A 19,553-nucleotide genomic window follows, 5' to 3' on the forward strand; every position below is an offset into this window, starting at 1 on the left:
AGAGAACACGACACATCGCCAACCTTAAACGCCCAGTCGTTCATAAAAGTTGAAGGCAGTATAGTACTATAGTAATAGAGCAAGTGTAGAATCACTGAACCGGAACTGACAGCTTGAAAGCATTTAGCGCGGGGCCCTTGAAAGTGCGGGGCGCGTAGCTACACGTGTAGCTACTCGTACTACTAGGACAATCCGGCAGTGGTGGGTGGCTGTTAGGTGGTGGTGGTAGTAGTGTGGTTGCTACGCTAGCGGGTGTGACGGTCTGGGTTTGACGGGCAGCTCTGGCAGGCGTGCCCCCCCCTCCACCCCGTCTGGCTGTGACTCCACCACACGAGGGGCCACCCGGGCGTGCAGTTGTGGGGCGGGAGGGAGCGGGGTGGGTGGGTGGGGGGCCATCGGAACGAGTTGGGAGAGAAGCTCCAGCGGGCAATGAAGGGAATCTTGTGGGCGGCGGTTCAGTGACCACTGGGCCCTTAAAAACACCTCGGCTTCGCCACTTTCTGGCCAGTATCCTAAACACACTGGCTCACACACACAGAGAGAGTGTGTAGTGAAGGCAGGGGCTACAGCAGTTATATATACACACACACATGAGTACTAACATAATTACGGACACACCATATGGTGATGCATGCATAGAATCGTAATATACATAGAATAATAGAACCGTACTATATCAGTAGAACGTATATTGATTATAGCAGGAGGGATACTAATGCGTATATATGCCGGTATCCGTGTATGTACGACTCTTTAGTGCAGGAATTTTCCAGCGACGCCTACCTTAAAGGTGCACGGTTGTCATTATTGCATTGCCAGCTGATACACGTGGCCCGATTCGGGTGTTGGGCAACAGCTGAGAGGCTGCTCAAGTCGGCTGAGCGCGGGGTCACTCTTCCAGTGGCTTGCGGGGCCCCATTCATAAGAGGCACGGGCAAGGCAACGATCGGAGGCAATTCAACAAAGGAGAGCAGCCGGCGACATCCTGACGAGAGAGAGAGGAGGAGGAGGGGGGTTGGTGAGGCACAGGGTTGGGTGAGTGGGCAGCTCACGCAAGGGGCAGCCGACGGACGGACAGGAAAGGAGGCGGGAGAATGGATGCCCCGGGCAAACTCTCGTACAGGTCGCCTCTGGAAGAGCAGGACATAGTGCAAGCCTACGAAGACGTCCTGGGAAGGCACAAAGGTAACAAGCGGAGACTGGTGTACGCGTGTGTGTGTGTACACGCGCGTGTGTGTGAGTGCGTGTACACGCGCGTGTGTGTGCGTGTACACACATGTGTGTGCCTGTACACACACGTGTACACACATGTGTGTGCCTGTACACACACGTGTACACACACGTGAACACACACGCGTGAACACGCTCACACACGCGTGTGTGTTCACGTGTGTGTGAACGTGTACAGGCACATGTGTGTGTAAACACGCGTGTGTGTGTTCACGTGTGTGTACACATACACACGCGTGTGTACACACGCGTGTGTATGTACACGCGTGTGTGTGTGAGAGAGCCTGTAAGGAGCGGTGGCGCAGCGGTTAGCGCGCTGCGGAACCCGGCTATCCGAGTTCGACCCCCGCTCACGGCCAACTCAGCCTCAAACGAGTAACCTGGTGCGGCGTGTAAATAAAATCATCGCCACTGGGGAGACAAAGGCGGCCGGGCGTGGTGCTATCCACCCCTTCTATCCACCTCAACAGTCTTTAAAGGCTATACGGGTGATTTTTTGTCTTTGTATGTGGCTACTACGCAGCGCTCCTCTCCTCCTCCTCCTCTCTTTAACTTCCTCTGCAGCCGTTCATTGTTGTGAGTTTGAAACCGCAGTCACAATAGGGGGGCTCGCCGATCACGTTGCAATGTGTTTTGGTGTTACTGACATTCAAGTAGGACTGTACTGTGCATGGTGGTTGAGTGTGTGTGTTTTATAGGCTGTAGTTAGTTTGCTTGTTATTATGTGGACAATGAATGCGGGTTGTATGTGGCTGTAGAGGGCTGTTCAATTGGTTACTTTTACATTTGCAAGGAAACAATGTGGGCCCATTAAAATGCATTACATGCTTGAAAGGCTGATTTTTTTGGGTGATGTCATTCATTGGGCACTGTGTGTGTGTCTACACAATTGCACTCCACACTTGTGGTATATACACAAGCATGTTGTGTAGTGTATGTCCCACACATGTTTAAAGTATATACACCGTGTATGCAGCAATAGTATGAATATCGATGTTGTCACATACGACCATTGATCCACCATGAGAATGTGGAATTTCCACCACGAGTAGACATGGGAATTGCCCCAATGCTTGTTTGAGCACTTCAAGCTAATCCGTATAGTACTGTATACAACATCGTTCATGCATATTTAATACACAAACGAGTATGTTTTAGAGTGGAGTAAAGCATCATTTTAATGTTCGGGGGTCTATCTCGGGATGTCCACCTTTCGTGAGCTACAGACAACAATAACCCGTCGAAGGACAAAAATAATATCTCCCAAATACCAGAAGAGGGGAGAAACGTATGTGCATGCATTGCCTAGAGAGTGTGTGTCTGTGTATTTGTATTCATCTTATTACGCAAGCGACAGAAACGCCGACGCCTTTGAAGTCCCGGTAAGACTTACATATTTCCCAGGATGGCAGCTGCCTCGAGAAGAGGGCGATCCTGGGAAAAACCGGGACAGTTGGCAATGCTTGGGTAAGCGGCGGTGGACTGATGAGTTAGCAACCTGGAAAACAGGTAGAGTTCATTCCCTGGCCAAGTTCAACGGTGATACCTAAGATGATCTTGGGATCCCTTTCACTAACCCTCACTGAGCAGTATAGTCAAACAACTCCCAAGACCGACACAGACTCCATTCGTCACTGGATCAACAAAGGGCCTGTAAATGATGAAAGTGCTTTTAAATTGCTCCGTGCATTCGCGTGCAACTGACCTATCCATAGCCTGTAAGTGTTAAACACAAAGGCAAAGCTTCCCCCGTGTAGCCTTAACAGACTGTTGGGGCAAGTGCTGTTAGCGAGCAGCACCTATGAAGACCGGCACGGCACACAAGCGGGTGGGTGGCGAGCGACACGCCCGGCCGCCTTTGTCTCCCCCAATTTGTCTCTCCCCCCCCCACACACACACTTACAAGTGTCAAGTGTAGATGCTGTATTTGGAGGAGGCTCGCTTACTGTACTCGCATGAAGAACGCCACTTAGCCGCGATAACGCCCCGCAGTCTAAAATAAAACACTTCTATATAAAAACGGGTGCTTCGGCCGGAGCGCATTAAACGAGCCAGGCACCCCCCACCACCCCACCCAACAAACTCCTCGTGTGTCCATGTGATGCCTGTAACGCTACACTTGCTGAGCCCGTGCGCAAACGCGCGATCATCCCAGCACCACCACCACCTCCCTCTCTCCCCAAGCCCACATCCGCGCCTGTCAATCATCGCAGAGGAGCAGGATGATGATGATGAAGAAGGGGCGTTGCAGTACAATGAACGCGGAATTGCGACGGAATCGTCGGTGTGATTTGTTACGATTTTTTTGTATTATTATCATCGCATTACACTCCCTGCGTAGCGAAGCGCGCTCACGAATCGTTTGCACTCCCAACGCGCCTCCGGAGACCCCCGCATCTGGGCATAGTGAAGACAAAATTATGTTAATAGTTCCACCCGGGACAAGCAGGCAGGCCAGGCAGGCTTTTTGTTGTTGTTCAGCCTCTCTTTTGTTTGTTTCAAGAGTATTGAACGAACAAGACTATTCGCCAACGACGACACAGATAATATGAAAGGGTGGGGGGGGGGACCAGCACAAACACACATCACGGATTGCAGTGCAATGAAAACCTGTCCCCAACCGCATGTTTTAATAAACTCTACAACCCCGTTGTCTTCCTAAGCTCTGATACCCCTGCAGGAGAAAGAACAAAAACATGGATGGGGGGTGAAACCGAGGGGCCTAAACATCGTAATGAATGCTCTGAACAATCGTTGGGGCTTTTACTCTCCGATACGTACATCGCGGGTGAGCGGTGCAAGCACTTAAGATGACAACCGGTGGCCAGGTAACTCAGCACACGGAAATTTACAAGTTCAGATTCTGGTTGTGGAGTGGGTCGATAAAATGAGTTTTTTTCTAGATTTGAAGTTTTCGTGAGTGCAAGGATCCATACTCTTTGGTTTTTTCGGTAAAGTCACGTAGATAGAAAAATAACATAAATTAAAATGAAAACAACTAAGTTAAATCACGACGTTTTGGGCGCAACACAAGCGTCCGTCTTCAGGTGGGGACAGACACAGGCACACTTCAGCGGTTGTTCTTTTGCTGTGTCTGTCCCCAACTGAAGACGGACGCTTGTGTTGCGCCCGAAACGTCGTGATTTAATTTAGTTGTTTTCATTTTAATTCATTTTCTACCTACGTGACTTTACCGAAAAAAACGAAAAGTAAAAATGAGTTTCACTTGGCGTGAAGAAGTCAACACGGTAGGAATGTGGAATTTTCACCAACTGGCTCAGGGGTGTAAACGGGAGATGAGCGGATTTCACTTTGACTTGACTTTGTTAAAAAAACACTAAGCGGCAGCAATGCTTGTTAGGGAAGTAACCAGTCGTTCTGCTGCGTGGGGTTTCGCGGTTGTGCTCTGTAGCTCTCCGTTGTGTTGTGCTTTCGGGTCGGGTCGCGTGCTTTTCGACGTGATATCCGAAGTCTTGCTCCACGCGCTGCGAGCTTTGTGCTTCCTGCACAAGAAGCGGCCGGCAAATGGAGCGAAACGTGGAAAACACATGGGGGGCAATTGTCTGTACAGTATGTATGTTGATCTTCTTTCGCACCTTACATAGCCAACCAGAGGTGCTGGGGAAGGACAACAAACTAAACAGAAAAAGCAGTTCCAAAAAAACTGTGCTTTCATTCTAAATTTTAAAGGGCATTGCTCCAGTGGCTTCCTAATATCGGAAGGAAGAGCATTTCAGACGGCTGCAGATGCGCATCTGAAAGCGTGCGATGCAGTGACCATCTTTGTAGTATTTCGATTTAAAGCTTTCCTGACTGCAGGGATTCATCTTCTTGGTTCTTTCGGTAAAGTCACGTAGAAGGGAAGTAATAACACAATAAAAATTAAACATAAAATAATTCTCACGACGTGAGCCTGAGGACGGCTGCTTGCGTTGTGGCCGAAACGTCGTGAGAATTATTTTATTATGTTTATTTTTATTTTATTACTTCCCTTCTACGTGACTTTACCGAAAGAACCAAGAAGATCTTTGTAGTAGTTGTCATGACATTGGAAAACATTTTTTTTCCACTGGCTCAGAACCTAAATAGACATTGGCATCGTCCATTGTTATAACATTGTGATTCAGTCATACATATTTGACATCTTAAAATATACATAAATGGTTACGATACAAATCGCAGTGCTCATTGCGCAACTATTGTTTGACAAATGCCATTATTAAATTGTCACAAAGACAACGACAGTGTTTCATATCGTAAACTTGTAACTTATGAAGAATACACAAGTCACCATAGGGATGTTATGCTGGCATTATACATGTGATGATATAGCTGCCCCCAGAGTCTGGAACTCCCTTCCCTTAGCCATCCATACTATTGACTCCTTGACCCTGTTCAAGCTCAGGCTTGATGAACTTCCTATTTTTCCTCTGCCGATGACTGGACTTCCTCTTTCTCTCTGTAACTGAACTTAGTTAGAGACTTAATTGTGTGGAGTTGAGTTTTCTTCAACTTGTACGTTTGGGTTTGCTCTGGGGCTTTCACATATATTTTCACGCATATGTATGTACCTTCGATTAGCACGATTGGTTACGTATGGTGCGAGAGAAATTCAACATCTATGGTGCTAATCGGAGGTGCAGGGGAAGGACAACAAACTAAACATAAAAAGCAGCATCAACATTCAGAAACGATCTGGCCAAATTTTCCAAAGCAGGACCTGTCTGAAAATGAATCCAAAAGTTTAAGAAGGCTTGTTTGGTTAATGAAAAATATATTATACAATATAGTTGTAACGCAGTAATAAATAATATTCATACAAAACACAATAAAAAAGTGTACTCGTGGTGTTAATATAATAGAGTGTAATTGCCAATACAACGTACATTATTACACAACAATAGTGTGGTAGCAACACAATTCCCATACATTATTTGTTAAATAGCGAGGGATATGCAGGGCATTCCAGGATTTATTGTTATACCGTTACGTCACTTATAGGATCCTATACGCATTCTGGATTTTGGCATAGGATCCATTATGCAGCATTATCCTGTAATTGAAATAAATAAAGGTATACAGGCCAATCGATATCAACCCCTCTAAGTTTTTAACGTTAAAAATAATATATGGAATAAGTCAGCATGGACCTTTCTTTTTTACATGTGGATTTTTCTACGAGTAGAAAATAACATCCGTAGAGAAATCCTCTAAGTAGGCGGCTCTCCCACTGAACCTGTGACTTTGAATTTTTCATTTCCCCTTGACCATTACGAGGGTGGTGCTCCTGCCTGTTTCACGTTAAAAATATAGAGACCATAAATGACAGCCCCTTTCTTTGAAAGGAACGTTTTAAAAAGGTCACTAAAATTGCTTTCACCCGAGGGTTACCTGCGGCATAAACGTCGGTATTTACTGATAAGTTCTGGGGGTGTGTCGTGCACTCTCAGTTATGAAACTGCCCATGCAACTTTACACCACGTCCTTAGCGTGAGATATTGACTCGATGAGGCTGAATATTCACGTAGCAAACTCGCGTCCCACGCACAGCCTCCGAGTTTCACCCTTGCCCCAAACACGTATACAACCCTAACACTTGAGCGGAATAAGACCAAAGACTCGAGTGGTTCTGTCACAGCAGTGATAACAAAGTGAAAGGTGATGCCATGCCATTCAAGAGGCACATGACCTCCTGTGTATTTTCAAACGTGCATCTGAAAAGCTGCCAAGGAACTGATCATGCTCTGTCAAGGGCGGTGGAATTTTTTTACATGAAAAACAATGGTGCTGTATTAACTGCAATATCAGCAAATGGTAGTTAATCTCTCATTTACTTGATACAGCGGTCGTGGTTGTGACGGTTCCACCTGAAGACCGAAGCTTGTGTTGCCTCCGAAACGTCGTGATTTTTATTTTATTTTACTTTTATTAATTTTAATGTTTTACCTACGTGACTTTACCGAAAAAACCTAAGAATATGGTAGTTAACATTTTCCATTTAGAGTAATCATGTATTATTATTTCAATATACCTTTGGAATATCTCATGATATTTGGCAATAATGATGGGTTTGTGAGTGAGTTTTTTTTTTCTTCTCAACAAGATGCTAAAGAAAATTAAATTACAGGCAAAAAGAAAAAAAAACATTATTCAATATTCAGTCCCGAGCACTTTTACTCATTACAGATAAGTGATGGTTTTGAGCCAATTCAAACCGATAACGTAAAACATTAAAGAGTTCAGCCATGCAATTGCTTGCGCATGCCTCTGCTTGCAGAAGATATTGCATGAGAGCAGGCGTGGCCAACCTGGAACAGACCAAGACTCAAAAAGTGTATGCATAAGTGTACATATATTGACAGTTTTCGGCACAGCATGGGAGACATTCATTATTGTTTGCTACCGTGACGACATGTACGACGTTATGCCCCTTCCATAGAGCCTCATGTGGTGTATTCTTAGGTTTTTTCGGTAAAGTCACGTAGGTAAAAAAAAATTAAATTAATAAAAGTAAAATTAAAATAAAATAAAAATCACGACGTTTCGGAGGCAACACAAGCTTCCGTCTTCAGGTGGAACCGTTGCTGTCACAAAAGTTTCAAATCTAGAACTCATGTGGTGAGAGCCATGTGGGTCGGAAGATGCCAGTTGGTCACCGCTGCTCTAGAGGGTGCTGTAGAGGGCCTCTCTCGATGGTGCATTGGCCTCCTCTGTCATGCAGGCCAGGCATTTTTGAAGGGGTGTGAGTACCAATATTTTACACCACCGCATGTATCATGCCGATCAAATAACGCTGGCGCGCCCATTTGTACTGCTGTGTAGACAGAGGCGGGGGGGATATTAGGGAACGTGAACCATTGTATCAACTGCCACGCTGAGAGATCGAATAAACCGGCGACATGTACGTATGTTGAACTTCTTTCACACCGTACGTAGCCAAACGTGCTAATCTGAGGTACGGGGGAAGGACAGCAAATTAAACAGAAAAAGCAGTAAAAAAAAAATCAGTTTTCAATCTATATTTAAAAGTGTATAGCTCCAGTGGCTTCCTAATATCGGAAGGAAGAGCGCTCCAGACGACCAAAGAAGTGCAAATGAAAGTGCGTGATGCGGTGATCGTCTTTGTCCGATGGTTAGCAAAAGCCGCGGCGAGGATGACCGGAGTTTGCAATTACCTGGGTGTGATGAGCATAAGAATCGATATTAATAGATGAAGCGATGTGTCCATCCTCCCTGAGTATTTCACTCAACAATGTGTTGTTGTTGTTATTTTTGGTGTGATATCTAAACGGCACCATGTCACTTCACAATGCACCTATTGAAATGGCCGAGCAGTCAGTGTATATTGTCTAAGTTCTTGTTCATGTGGCAGTTTGTTTAAGCTTTGAAAGGTATTTCAGAAGTTTCTTTAAAAAACTATGACTCTAAAAAAACCATAAAATGTCAAATATGTTCCGAAAAAAAAGGCAATCGGATGTATCGACTCCTGGCAGGGAAAGAAATGTTAAGAATTATTGCTACATTCCAGTATCGCATACAACATTGGCATGGTGCCAGCATGTTACTCTGGTACTATTTCACACGGTCATAAGTTAGGTCTCGTAATGACTTTAAATGAACGGCCAATCTGAGTGGGTCAATATTGGTGAAGAGAGAAATGAATCTACGTACGCTCCCTACAAATAAAAACGCAGTGAGTGTTCAATAATTTCACTACAGGATTCCCTCGTTATTCACGACGGATACTATTTTCACCAGGTAAGGCTCACTGAGCTATATAGCTCTTTTTCAAAAGCGAGCTGGCCACTAATGATAGCTCAACGAAGTGGCTTATCGCCCTTATGAAAATTGATAGCAGCCAAATACTCCAAACGTATGTTTATTCTAAATGTGGAGGGAAAAACCGGAGGACCCGGAGAAAAAAATCCACGCGACCACGGGGAGAGAGAGACCACGCAAACTCCAAATATACAAGGCGTCAGGGTCGAACCCACGAACTCCTGTACACCAGGCGAGATAGTTAACATCTCTCTACGGTGGCGCCCTCGTGAAGAGCAAATGTCGCAGATATATATATCTTATAATGGCCTACGACAACCTATCTGTCGATGCAGTCGCCTCGAGTTCCGGATGCGATTCGATGATAGTCAAAATCGTAGGTACCAAGTTCGTGAATAACGAGGGCATGCCGTACACTATTTAAACTAATTATTTGGATATGCTGCGTTGGCAGTGGTGCATAGGCACAATTAATTCAAAGAACTCAACACACTTGTCAACAACAATGTGGCCTTGAAAGCAGAAATGTATATATAATTGGCGACGTTTTTGGCAGTGGTCCTTCTTCATGGTGCATGAGCATGACTACATTGCTGAGTAGAGAAGACTCACCTGCACCCAATCCCCACAACACTGGTCCACTGCCCTCCTGCAATCATGAATTATTATAATAATGCAGTGAACATCAGCAGGTACGGATTTAAACAAGTTTCATTGATTCTTACAGGCGTGTGATTTGATGCATGTCTAATTTAACTCAAGGATGGATTACCAATTCATGACTCAACTCATTGTTTCACTGCTGGTATACGGCCAGTTTTGCATTGTGACTTTGTGTTTGTTGATTTTAAGTAACAATACATGTGCAGGGTTTTTGTTCCATCGGGCAATTTCATTAACTCTTTGCAATGATTTTAGTATAATACACATTACAACACACTCCTTGCAGTTCAATGAAAGTGGTATATAGCGTGAGTCTGTTACAGTACAGCAGAGGTCTCAACCGGGTATCCGATACCCGTACCCTACCCGATACCCGGCTACCCGTACCCGGCCAGGTACGGGTACGGGTACCCGTTTGCGACCCTGGTGCGGCCGGGTACGGGTAGGGCGTGAGTCACTGGTGAGTAACCGTTTGTCACTCATTTCGGGTAGGGTACGGGTAGGGAATCAAAACCCGTTTGCGACCTCTGCAGCACAGACTTTTGGCTTACCGCTTGTAGAATGCCTAAATTAATCATGAAACACTCCCCACTGAGCCGAAATATAAGCCATTTGTTCCTAGCAACGTTCTGTAGTAGAGGGTTCTGTGCTTCAGAATGTCGCAGAACGAGAATAATGGATAGCTGCTTCGTCAATCCACTAGCGGCTGAAGGCCTCCACGTGCCGTGTTAGTTACAGAGGTTCATCTTCTTGGTTCTTCTTTCGGTAAAGTCACGTAGAAGGGAAGTAATAACATAATAAAAATAAAACATAATAATGGCTAAAATAATAAAAATAAAACATAATAATGTTGTATTTTTTATTATTTTATTTCTTCCCTTCTACGTGACTTTACCGAAAGAACCAAGAAGATGAATCCCTGCAGTCACGAAAGCTTTAAATCGAAAAGTTACAGAGGTTGTTTGACCGTGCTTCACCACGCTCGGCAGTGTTGGTGGGTTGGTGAAGCGAGGGCGCTGGACCAGTCCAGATATTGCTCTCAACCGAAGATAGACGTGGTTGGGAATCAAACTGAGGTCACCGCGTTTAGCGTGTCGGGCACACTGGCCACAGTGCCGCCGCTGAAGGTGGAAAATTACGGGCAATATTCAGACCACTCAGGATTTTTTTTATTAAGTTTAAGTTCACCAAAGCGACCATCGTTAATGAGTTGGAGTCATTCTGAAAAGAGTCACACTTTTTAGGGGTTTATTACATTTTCTGATGTGGTCATATCTCATATTACTTGACCACGCCCTTTTTAAGTTTCCAAGTATTTTCCTATGTAAGCTGGACAGATATGAATCTTTGTGCATGTAATTGGCTCCTGCCAACTGTAATTATTTTAAAAAATAAAATTAGTCACATTTTGTAGCGAAAAGGCAATGTCCACCACGTGACAGACGCATACAAGCAAATTTTCCCATCTTGACTGATGAAGACAGAGCTAAAATAACAACATTACCATGCTATAGGATCCATGCCTGTTCCCAAAGGCACTTTTTGGTTATCCATAGGAAACAGGAATGCCCAGTTGGACTTGGCAATGCCGTCAAAAAAAACCCAGCGTCGAAGTTGTTAGCTGACGAAAACGAACCTCTGAGCCTTGCAAGACAGGTGGACCGCCGGCCCACAAGACCACTCAGTCTCTCCTCAACTATTCCTGAGCACCGAGTTGTCAGGGCATTTCGTTCTCGGTCAAGTTTGTGTGCGGACACCAGTTCGCAAACGGTGTCAAGGGATCACCGGGTCTGTAGGGCGGCAAGAACAGCTGACTTAACTTCTCCGGCTAAGGGCACGTTCTGAAGTTCTGAGCGTTCTTCCATTCGTCTATTTGTGTGGAACTCAAGACTGTGAAAACACTGCGAGTGTAATTTTAGGAGATTGTTAAGTTGACCCTGTTGGGGGTCAGAATAGCCAATTTTCCAAAAAATGTATGTTAAAACATTTAGAAATGTTGCTGTTAATTAAGTACAGGTGCATACTATAAAATGTTTCAGTGAAATGGAAAACAAAATATAAAAATGTTCTATATTGATTCAACACCCCTGTGATTCGATACATTTTCACGATTTAGGGGTGTGATTTGATGCCATACTTGATTTTATTCACGTAATTTTAGTCTGGTTTGTATTGTTTATTTTTGTTGTTTCATTTGTGCAGTTTTGTTTGCTGCTGTAGCCCAACTGCAACAAAATGAATTCAACAAGTTGCAGCCGTTTGTCAACCCACTGCTGGATGAAGGCTTTCATGGGTGGTTTTTTTCTCCATACTTCCCCACATTGATCATTGCAAGCTGGTGAAGGAAGGGCCCAGAATTGGTTCATACTTATCCTGGCCACAGCCGGGAATCGAACCCCAGTTGCTGGGTCAGAGCGCAGGATGCTAACCACTGCGCCACCGCTCCACGACACGCATTTAACAGGAGCATATCATTTGCTTTCATTTTACATTTTCAGTTCTCACACACACACGAGTTGATGCAATTATATATTATGGGCAAAATAATAAATTTAACACGAACGCTTTCGCGACCATTATCATCCATAATAGAGTTTTTTTGGGGTGAGATCGCATAAATATATAAATGTGTCGTTAAACCCGCCACCACCCGACATCGTCACTAGTACAGCACACCGGTGTGTTGGAGAGCAAAGCCACAACATTTACAATCAATAATATAATCAATGCTAGTTGTATCAGTCGATGCATCCATTACATGTTTATGATGTATTGAACGAGGTCATAAATTGTCGTCTGTAAACGTGTACTCTGGGCAAAGCCATATTTGAAAAAGATGATAACGAATAATCATAGCCACAAGCAGGGACAGGCTTGATAATAATCACCCGTGTGTATTCGCAGCTTTTGGTAATGGTAGCCCTCATGATGGCCCAATCGGCATTAAATTTAATTTCCGACCGTAGTCTTGTTAAATACAATAACTGAAGGGGTCCATTTCAATTACAGAGCCGTCCACTCATGAAGATGAGATATGTCAGTGGCAAAACAAATCAATTAATGATGATGTTGAATAAAGCTCCTTCGATTCAAAACGCATATTGTATGGATTTGGATATGCGAGTCTTTTCAGGGTAATTTCGTCCCACGTGTGAAAACACCCAGAATTGGAATGGGCCGAAAGTCAAAATGTAGGACCATCCTGAAGGTCAGTCTGGAGACTCAGCGAGGCTTTCCTGAACAAATCATGAGCACCGTCATTATAATTAGTGACAAGTTGCACAGACCATCTATGTCGGAATGTGCACCTAGCATGTTAATTAGTCGTACAAGTAAAATGCAAATCAAGCGTTCCTTTATTCAACGTGTCACATCATCCTTTATGAACATCCGCGCTCATGATTTGATGATTTGTAATGATTTTGGGTGACAGCAAGAATCATGGAATCACTAATTCCATCCTAACATTGTGATGGCTTGCAGTGCCTGTAGTGGTGGCACGAGTTTATATGCAACAATTCCACGTAGAAAACAATTGATCCTCATGCACGGTATTTGAAGCATTAATTGGGAGCGTAAGAATGTATTATAATCAATAAATGTTGTTCATTGTCGTCGGCATCGCAATCACGGGAGACCATAGTCTTATTGTGCCTTGGGAAGGTTACGTCCAATTTGCTTCTAGAGGCAGACTCGGCCGCAGTCGTTTCATTTGCAGGCCGGCCCTGGTGTTGTCGATGTTGTGGTGGTGTCCTGATGTTCCTTTCCTCTTCGCTCGCTTTGCTTCTCGCTGCTGAGCCAGAGTTGGTTTGTACTGGTAGGAACCTCCTGGTTACACCAGTCCACAGGGGATTATTGTGTCCGTCGTGCAGGGAGGGGCTGGGTGGGGAGGGAGGAGCTGGGTGGGGAGGGGCTGGATGGGGAGGGTGGGGAGAGGCTGGGTGGGGAGGGTGGGGAGGGGCTGGGTGGGGAGGGTGGGGCTGGGTGCGGGGTGGGAGGGGTGGGGCTGGGTGGGGAGGGGCTGGTCACCCCGTGGTGCCCTTATAAAACTCAACGTTTAACCTACTCACGCCGGCTTGTGCCCGCCCTCACAGTCGGGCATATTTACGGAATACACCACGCCGCCGTTGACCCTGGCCATTGACCGAGCAACCCAACGTTCCTACCAGCTCCCTCCGCAGGAATGTGTTATCAGCAGCGCGCTGCGAAGTGCCCGCTGCCAGTGCAGATGGTCTTGGGCGGCAAACAAATGCGTGGCTCCACTGATATTGCCGCTGATCCTGCAAGTTGTAGTGGTATTATTGTCTCAGCCTTTGTGAAACCCATTAAAAACCCATCACAGCTTTGAAATGATAAAAGCAATTATCTCTGCCTAATATCGTCGTCAATTTTACATCTCATGTGTAATCAGCATTACAATGAGTCACTGCTTCGGCAAATAGATAATGATTGGAATGTGGCTTTGAGAGTAGACATTAAATTAAGTGTATGGCAATGCAAAATTAAGCACTCAATTCGTATAACTACTTAAACCATCCTGAATAAACATATTTTTGCACACGCCAGAATAAGTTATCCGTATTTGAGAAAATGTAACAGGTGTTTCCTTACAGCATTTCTTGGCCGATTAATTGGTTGCAAAATGCACCAACACAAGCATACGTCTCAGAGTCTGGAAACACAAACTGAAAATTACGTAGCATTCATCAGGACTAACACAGTTCATTCATATTTTCTGCAACTTGTAATGCACCACAGGCGCATACACAAATAAGCCCCTTGTTCATGTGGCCAGACCTGTGGCAAATGCTGTGATTGAGTACCTATTATGGCCAGGATCTCAACGTGCGGAGATAATGGCACTCTGGACCTCCAGCCAAATACTTGCGTCAGTATCAGTTACTCGTTTTATTTATTGAGCTCACCTCGAGGAGAGCCGAACAAATCCAAGTGTGCAAATGCCACCCGTGTGTACGAGTGACATTTCAACGAGTGTCGCTGCGATTGTATCGCCACCGTGCTGCTGCCAGACGAGGGCGAGCATTCGCGGGAATTGCCCGATGATGCTGGATGCAATTACCAGCGAAACGTCGTACTCAAAAATTGTAAATGTTGTGGTTTCACGCTTCAACACACCGGTGGGCTAAAGCAGTGAACTATTTGTCTTTTGTCAACGTGACACTTTTTTACTGATTGGCCGTGTCGGGTGGTGGAGGGTTACGACACATTTATAAATAACGCGATCTAAACCCAAAAACGTTGATTATGATTCGCGGGAGAATTCGCGAAAAAATGTAAGATCCCTGGACAGACTTTTTGGGGCAAGTGCGAGCAATCATCACCATGCCCAGCCAACCTTCTGGCTCCAGTGCTTCTTTTCTCGTATAGCATGTGGGGGGGGGGGGGCGGGGGGGGTGAAGCAACAGTTTGTGTAGATGTCATAGTTGAATGTTAAGGTCCTTCGACCTATCCAAGGTGGCAGTAGACGCTTCACAGCTTGCAGTGATACTGCCAGGGTGTGGTGTGCATGGCGCACTCGTCGGTAATGCGTTTCATGGTTTGGGCTTTAGCACAGCCGCAGTTTGGCGATTCTTTGTCTGACGTTGACACACTTCGCTAGATACCTCTATTCAAGATCAAGTTGTCATCGTGCCAAAGCCGCCGATGCCACTACATCTCACCAGTGCCTTATACGGTCTGACAAATTCTACAGCTGCTGGGCAGTAGACACGCAACCTCCAAAAGCCATCCTGTTGGTATCCCACCATCTGGTTTTAGGTATTCCCCTTGGTTGCCGAGCTATTGGAGACCATTCCATCACGGCCTTCAAGATTATCCAAGGTCTCGCCCCTGCCTAATTTTACTCTCTCATCTCTGTCTGTATTCCCCATTGCGTACCCCTCGCTCCGGCAACCTCGGCCTGCTCTCCACACCGCAGGTCAACCCCGGCTCCATGCGGTGGGCCCAGGCTGCCCCTGCAGTGTGGCATTCCCTTCCCTCCTGATATCTGTGCTGTTGACGCCTTCTCGTCGTTTTGAGTCCAGACTCAAATCTGTCCTCTCTTCTGCCTATGCTTGAGTGTATGTTTGTTTAGTACTATTCTTGGGAGGTTTTGCGCGATTTTGGCAATGTATCAATTAGGTTTCCCCTCATAAGATGGTATTTTATACGAATGGGGAGATAGTTGCGTTTGTTATAACATGCCCAATTTTAACCCCATCCCGTTTTACGTTTTATCGTTATGTGCGATCAGCACGTTGCTTTGATGAATGATATTTCATCTAGAGATGCGAGTTCGTGTTATAAATCAACTTTATTCGTATCATGCCCAGTGTCTGTCTCAGAAACCATTCATTCCTCCATCCAGAACGCATGTCCCGCCCAGCACGACTAAATCTCCTAATCATATCTAAAACAACCACCTGCCATCCTCTCCTCCAGACTTGTGCATTGCTTTATTCTGTCTCGTCGTGAAATCCCGAACATCTGTCTCAGGCAGCCGTGCTCCAAGTGTCAACTCATTGCTTTAGAGCTTCCACTCTATGATCCACACAGTAATAGTGGTCGCACTCCCTCCTCAAATACGCTTTTCATTACACTCAGACTGATCTGTCTTCTCTTCCAAAGCGATTCCCCTGGTCCATTGAGCTCAGACTTCTGTCGAGGCCAAGATACTCGAGGCGGTACACGTTGCAAGGTTCACGCGGCAAATGTAAATGCATCGCATGTTGGCACACATTGAATTGTTTTGACAGACGTTATCTACGATGGAAACGCAATGTTTCAACCAAATACACACGGGTAAAAATGTGCTTTCAGTGCTTGGAAAGCGCTGCTTCGCTACCATTCACAGTAACATTTGTCGTAATTTAGGAAGTTAGTATATCATGGGAATCCCTGCCAGGTCAAAAAATAAATAAATCTAAAAATACCGAGCGGTCCCTGTATAACTTACTATTTATTTCGCACTATGCAGGAGAGGCATCTTGGCGTACGCGTGTTCGTGCGCGCATGTCTGTGCGCGCAGCATCCGCGTGTGCGTTGCCTTGGTGTGTGTCCTGTGCGGTGCTGGATTATCCCAGAAGCAAAGTAGCTGCAAATGCTACGGGCCCCGCACTTTCAAGGGCCCCGCGCTAAATCCTTTCAAGCTATAAATTCCGGTTTAGTGATTCTGCAATTGCTCTATTACTATAGTACTAGACTGCCTTCAACTTTAATGAACGACTGGGTGTTTAAGGTTAGCGATTTGTCGTATTATCTGGCTGTATAGCAAATGAAAACATACAATTACTTTACTATGCAAGTAAAAAATGTGTGTTTTAATATTTATGTTTATTTTATTTTATTTAGGGCCCCTTCATAACATATGCTTACAGGCCCCACACTAGCTTAATCCGGCACTGGTCCTGTGTACATGCTCAAGGACAACATTGGGACTTATCTCGGCCTTGCCCGTCACGTATCAACCGCGTTACTGAACGGTACTCGTGAAGTGGCGAATGCTGTTGCAACACATGCGACACTCGTGTGTGGGGCACACGGCTCCCCCCTTGCACGTGAACTCCTACAACAGCACCACAAGGCTGGGGGATATGCTCGCATTTCAGCGCAACCTTTCTCGGGGACATTCCATAGGAATATATACCAAGGTATGCGCCGCGTTGAAGTTTCAGCGAGCTTGTGAATACATTTACGCGTCTATTATAACATCATGACTCATACCAACATAATTAAAAAATATATATCGATCATCAAATGTATGTGAGAGACCTCTAAATTCGTATAGTTTGGTGTGCACCGTAAGTTTACAGTTTATAATATAGAGAAGTAAATGTGAAACACCGTGGCTGGGCTGGGACCCATATTCTTGGTTATTTCGGTAAAGTCACGTGGAAGGGAAATAATAAAAATAAAACAATACAATTCTCACGACGTTTCGATTGCAACACAAGCAATCATCATCAGGTGTGAAAAAACACAGCAAGAAAAAAAAGGGCTGGGACCGTTGCGTAGCGATTTGTTCGTATTTTTCTTCATTATCATTTGTTATTCTTTGGTATAATAAGTGACGCGACAGTGCAATGGATGCCATGCACAATAACAAACGAGACGAAGAAATTAGCTCACGGAACGTATCCAGTTTGTGCCTCGTTTGTTCGCTGTGCAAAATTCCTGAAAGACCCTGCACTCGCTCACTGCAATGTTGATGGTGTTTGTCTTTGTTGTTGTTGTTGCTGCTCCCACGCACCACGGATCTGCCTTTTAAAAATTATCTAGGAAAGTAGTTAAAGTGGATCATCCGTGCATCGAGTCAAAATTAACTAAGATAAAAACTGAGGTTATAGTTAACAGGTTCAAGTTCAAGTTCATTTATTTGGTATAGCCCTTTGAGCCATTCGGCTCTTGAATCGGGTGCAACCGCAACAAACAAAAAACAAAAACATGAACAAGAAAACATATTAAAGTGACTGTGTGACTGTGTGCAAACAGAAAATCCAAGAAAAGACAGCAAAATATTGCAGAAAAAGCACCGTACACCAACGCTGTGTGCAAAAATCCCAGTGGGATGCAAGTCAAACAACAACAACAACCACAAGACAACTCAGATTAAGGCCATCAGTCTTACTCCGTAGTAAAACAAACAAACATGGCCAAACCAAAAAAAGTTTTCGAAATGTTTTTAAATGCAGCAACCTCATTTAACGTGCGATTTTTTTTGCCATGCTGCTGAATGGACGGGACATTAGTCTGAGCTGTGTGGATTGTCTCAAGTGTAAGAAGCGTGCTTTGGTTTATATTTGTCCATGAGGTTGTTGTTCTTGAGGTTCCACAAACATCCAGGTCATTTACCACCGCTCCTCCTCCCTCACACAGCCACGCGTGGCACTTCGCTGTTAAGTCGTTGCTCACATTTAAACCCAAGACACAATTTGTACGGAGTGCTTTTAATAACCGCTCTCAAATTGCTTTCTGGGGAGTTGTTTCTGCAGTTTTTTAGGGCACGGATGGAAGCCTCTTGTGCACAAGGAATATAGTTCCTGCACAGTACATCAGTGTACGTAAAACATGTTCACCACACGTAACATTCTCTTTTTAAAGATAAGGGTTCTTACATGCCGTGTGGCAACACATGCTCAAATATAATCTGTTGGCCGTTTTTTTTAAGCCATTGCAGTTGGTCATGATTACTTTAGAGGATTGTTAAATAAAGTAAACGATCTAATGTTTACTCTTTGGTTATTTCGGTAAAGTCACGTAGGTATAAAATGAAATAAATTAAATCACGACGTTAAATCACGACGTTGTCAGCAGTTATCCTGCTGTATCTGTTCCACCTGATGAAGGTCGCTTGTTTTGCGATCGAAACGTCGTGATTTAATTTATTTTATTTTATACCTACGTGACTTTACCTAAAAAACCAAAGAGTATGGATCCCTGCAGTCACGAAAACTTTAAATCTAGATTGATCTAATGTTTAATTCATTGAGTCCTTTAAACCAAGTGGTTAATCAGTGTCATATTTCCATGCAGAATTACGGAGGCACATTCCAGGGTGGAATTACTGGAATCGAATATGATTCGTGCAGAAATCTCCCAGCGCTGACGGTATGTGGTCTGGTGTTGTGGCTATAGGTTGATCAGCTGTGTTTTGGTTGCACCTTCCTTTTAGCAGGTGGAGTCCCATTGCTTTACATGAAACCGAGTATACGTGAGCAGGCACTGGGCAGATGATTTTCTTGGAGGCACAATCAGGTATGTAGGTGGTCAATTGCACAGCAACAGAGATACAGCATGGGACCCAGAACCTCACAGCTATGAGACCAATGCACTGTCGGATGAATGCCACCTCCTGCGAACTTGCGCACGAACCGATTCCATTG

At 44.8% G+C, this 19,553-nt stretch overlaps 1 protein-coding gene across 1 annotated transcript in view; it reads left to right on the forward strand.

Moving 5' to 3' along the window:
• Positions 1-431: 431 nt before the first annotated feature.
• The window catches only part of PLEC (plectin), a 175,788-nt gene continuing 156,666 nt past the window's right edge, over positions 432-19,553 (forward strand). The window contains exon 1 of the mRNA XM_078604279.1: positions 432-1,185. Coding sequence (XP_078460405.1) covers positions 1,095-1,185 — 91 coding nt within the window. The 5' untranslated portion in view covers positions 432-1,094. The remainder of the gene's footprint in view (positions 1,186-19,553) is intronic.

Source organism: Lampetra planeri, chromosome 22, assembly GCF_965212315.1.
Source record: "Lampetra planeri chromosome 22, kcLamPlan1.2.h2, whole genome shotgun sequence".
NCBI lineage: Eukaryota > Metazoa > Chordata > Hyperoartia > Petromyzontiformes > Petromyzontidae > Lampetra > Lampetra planeri.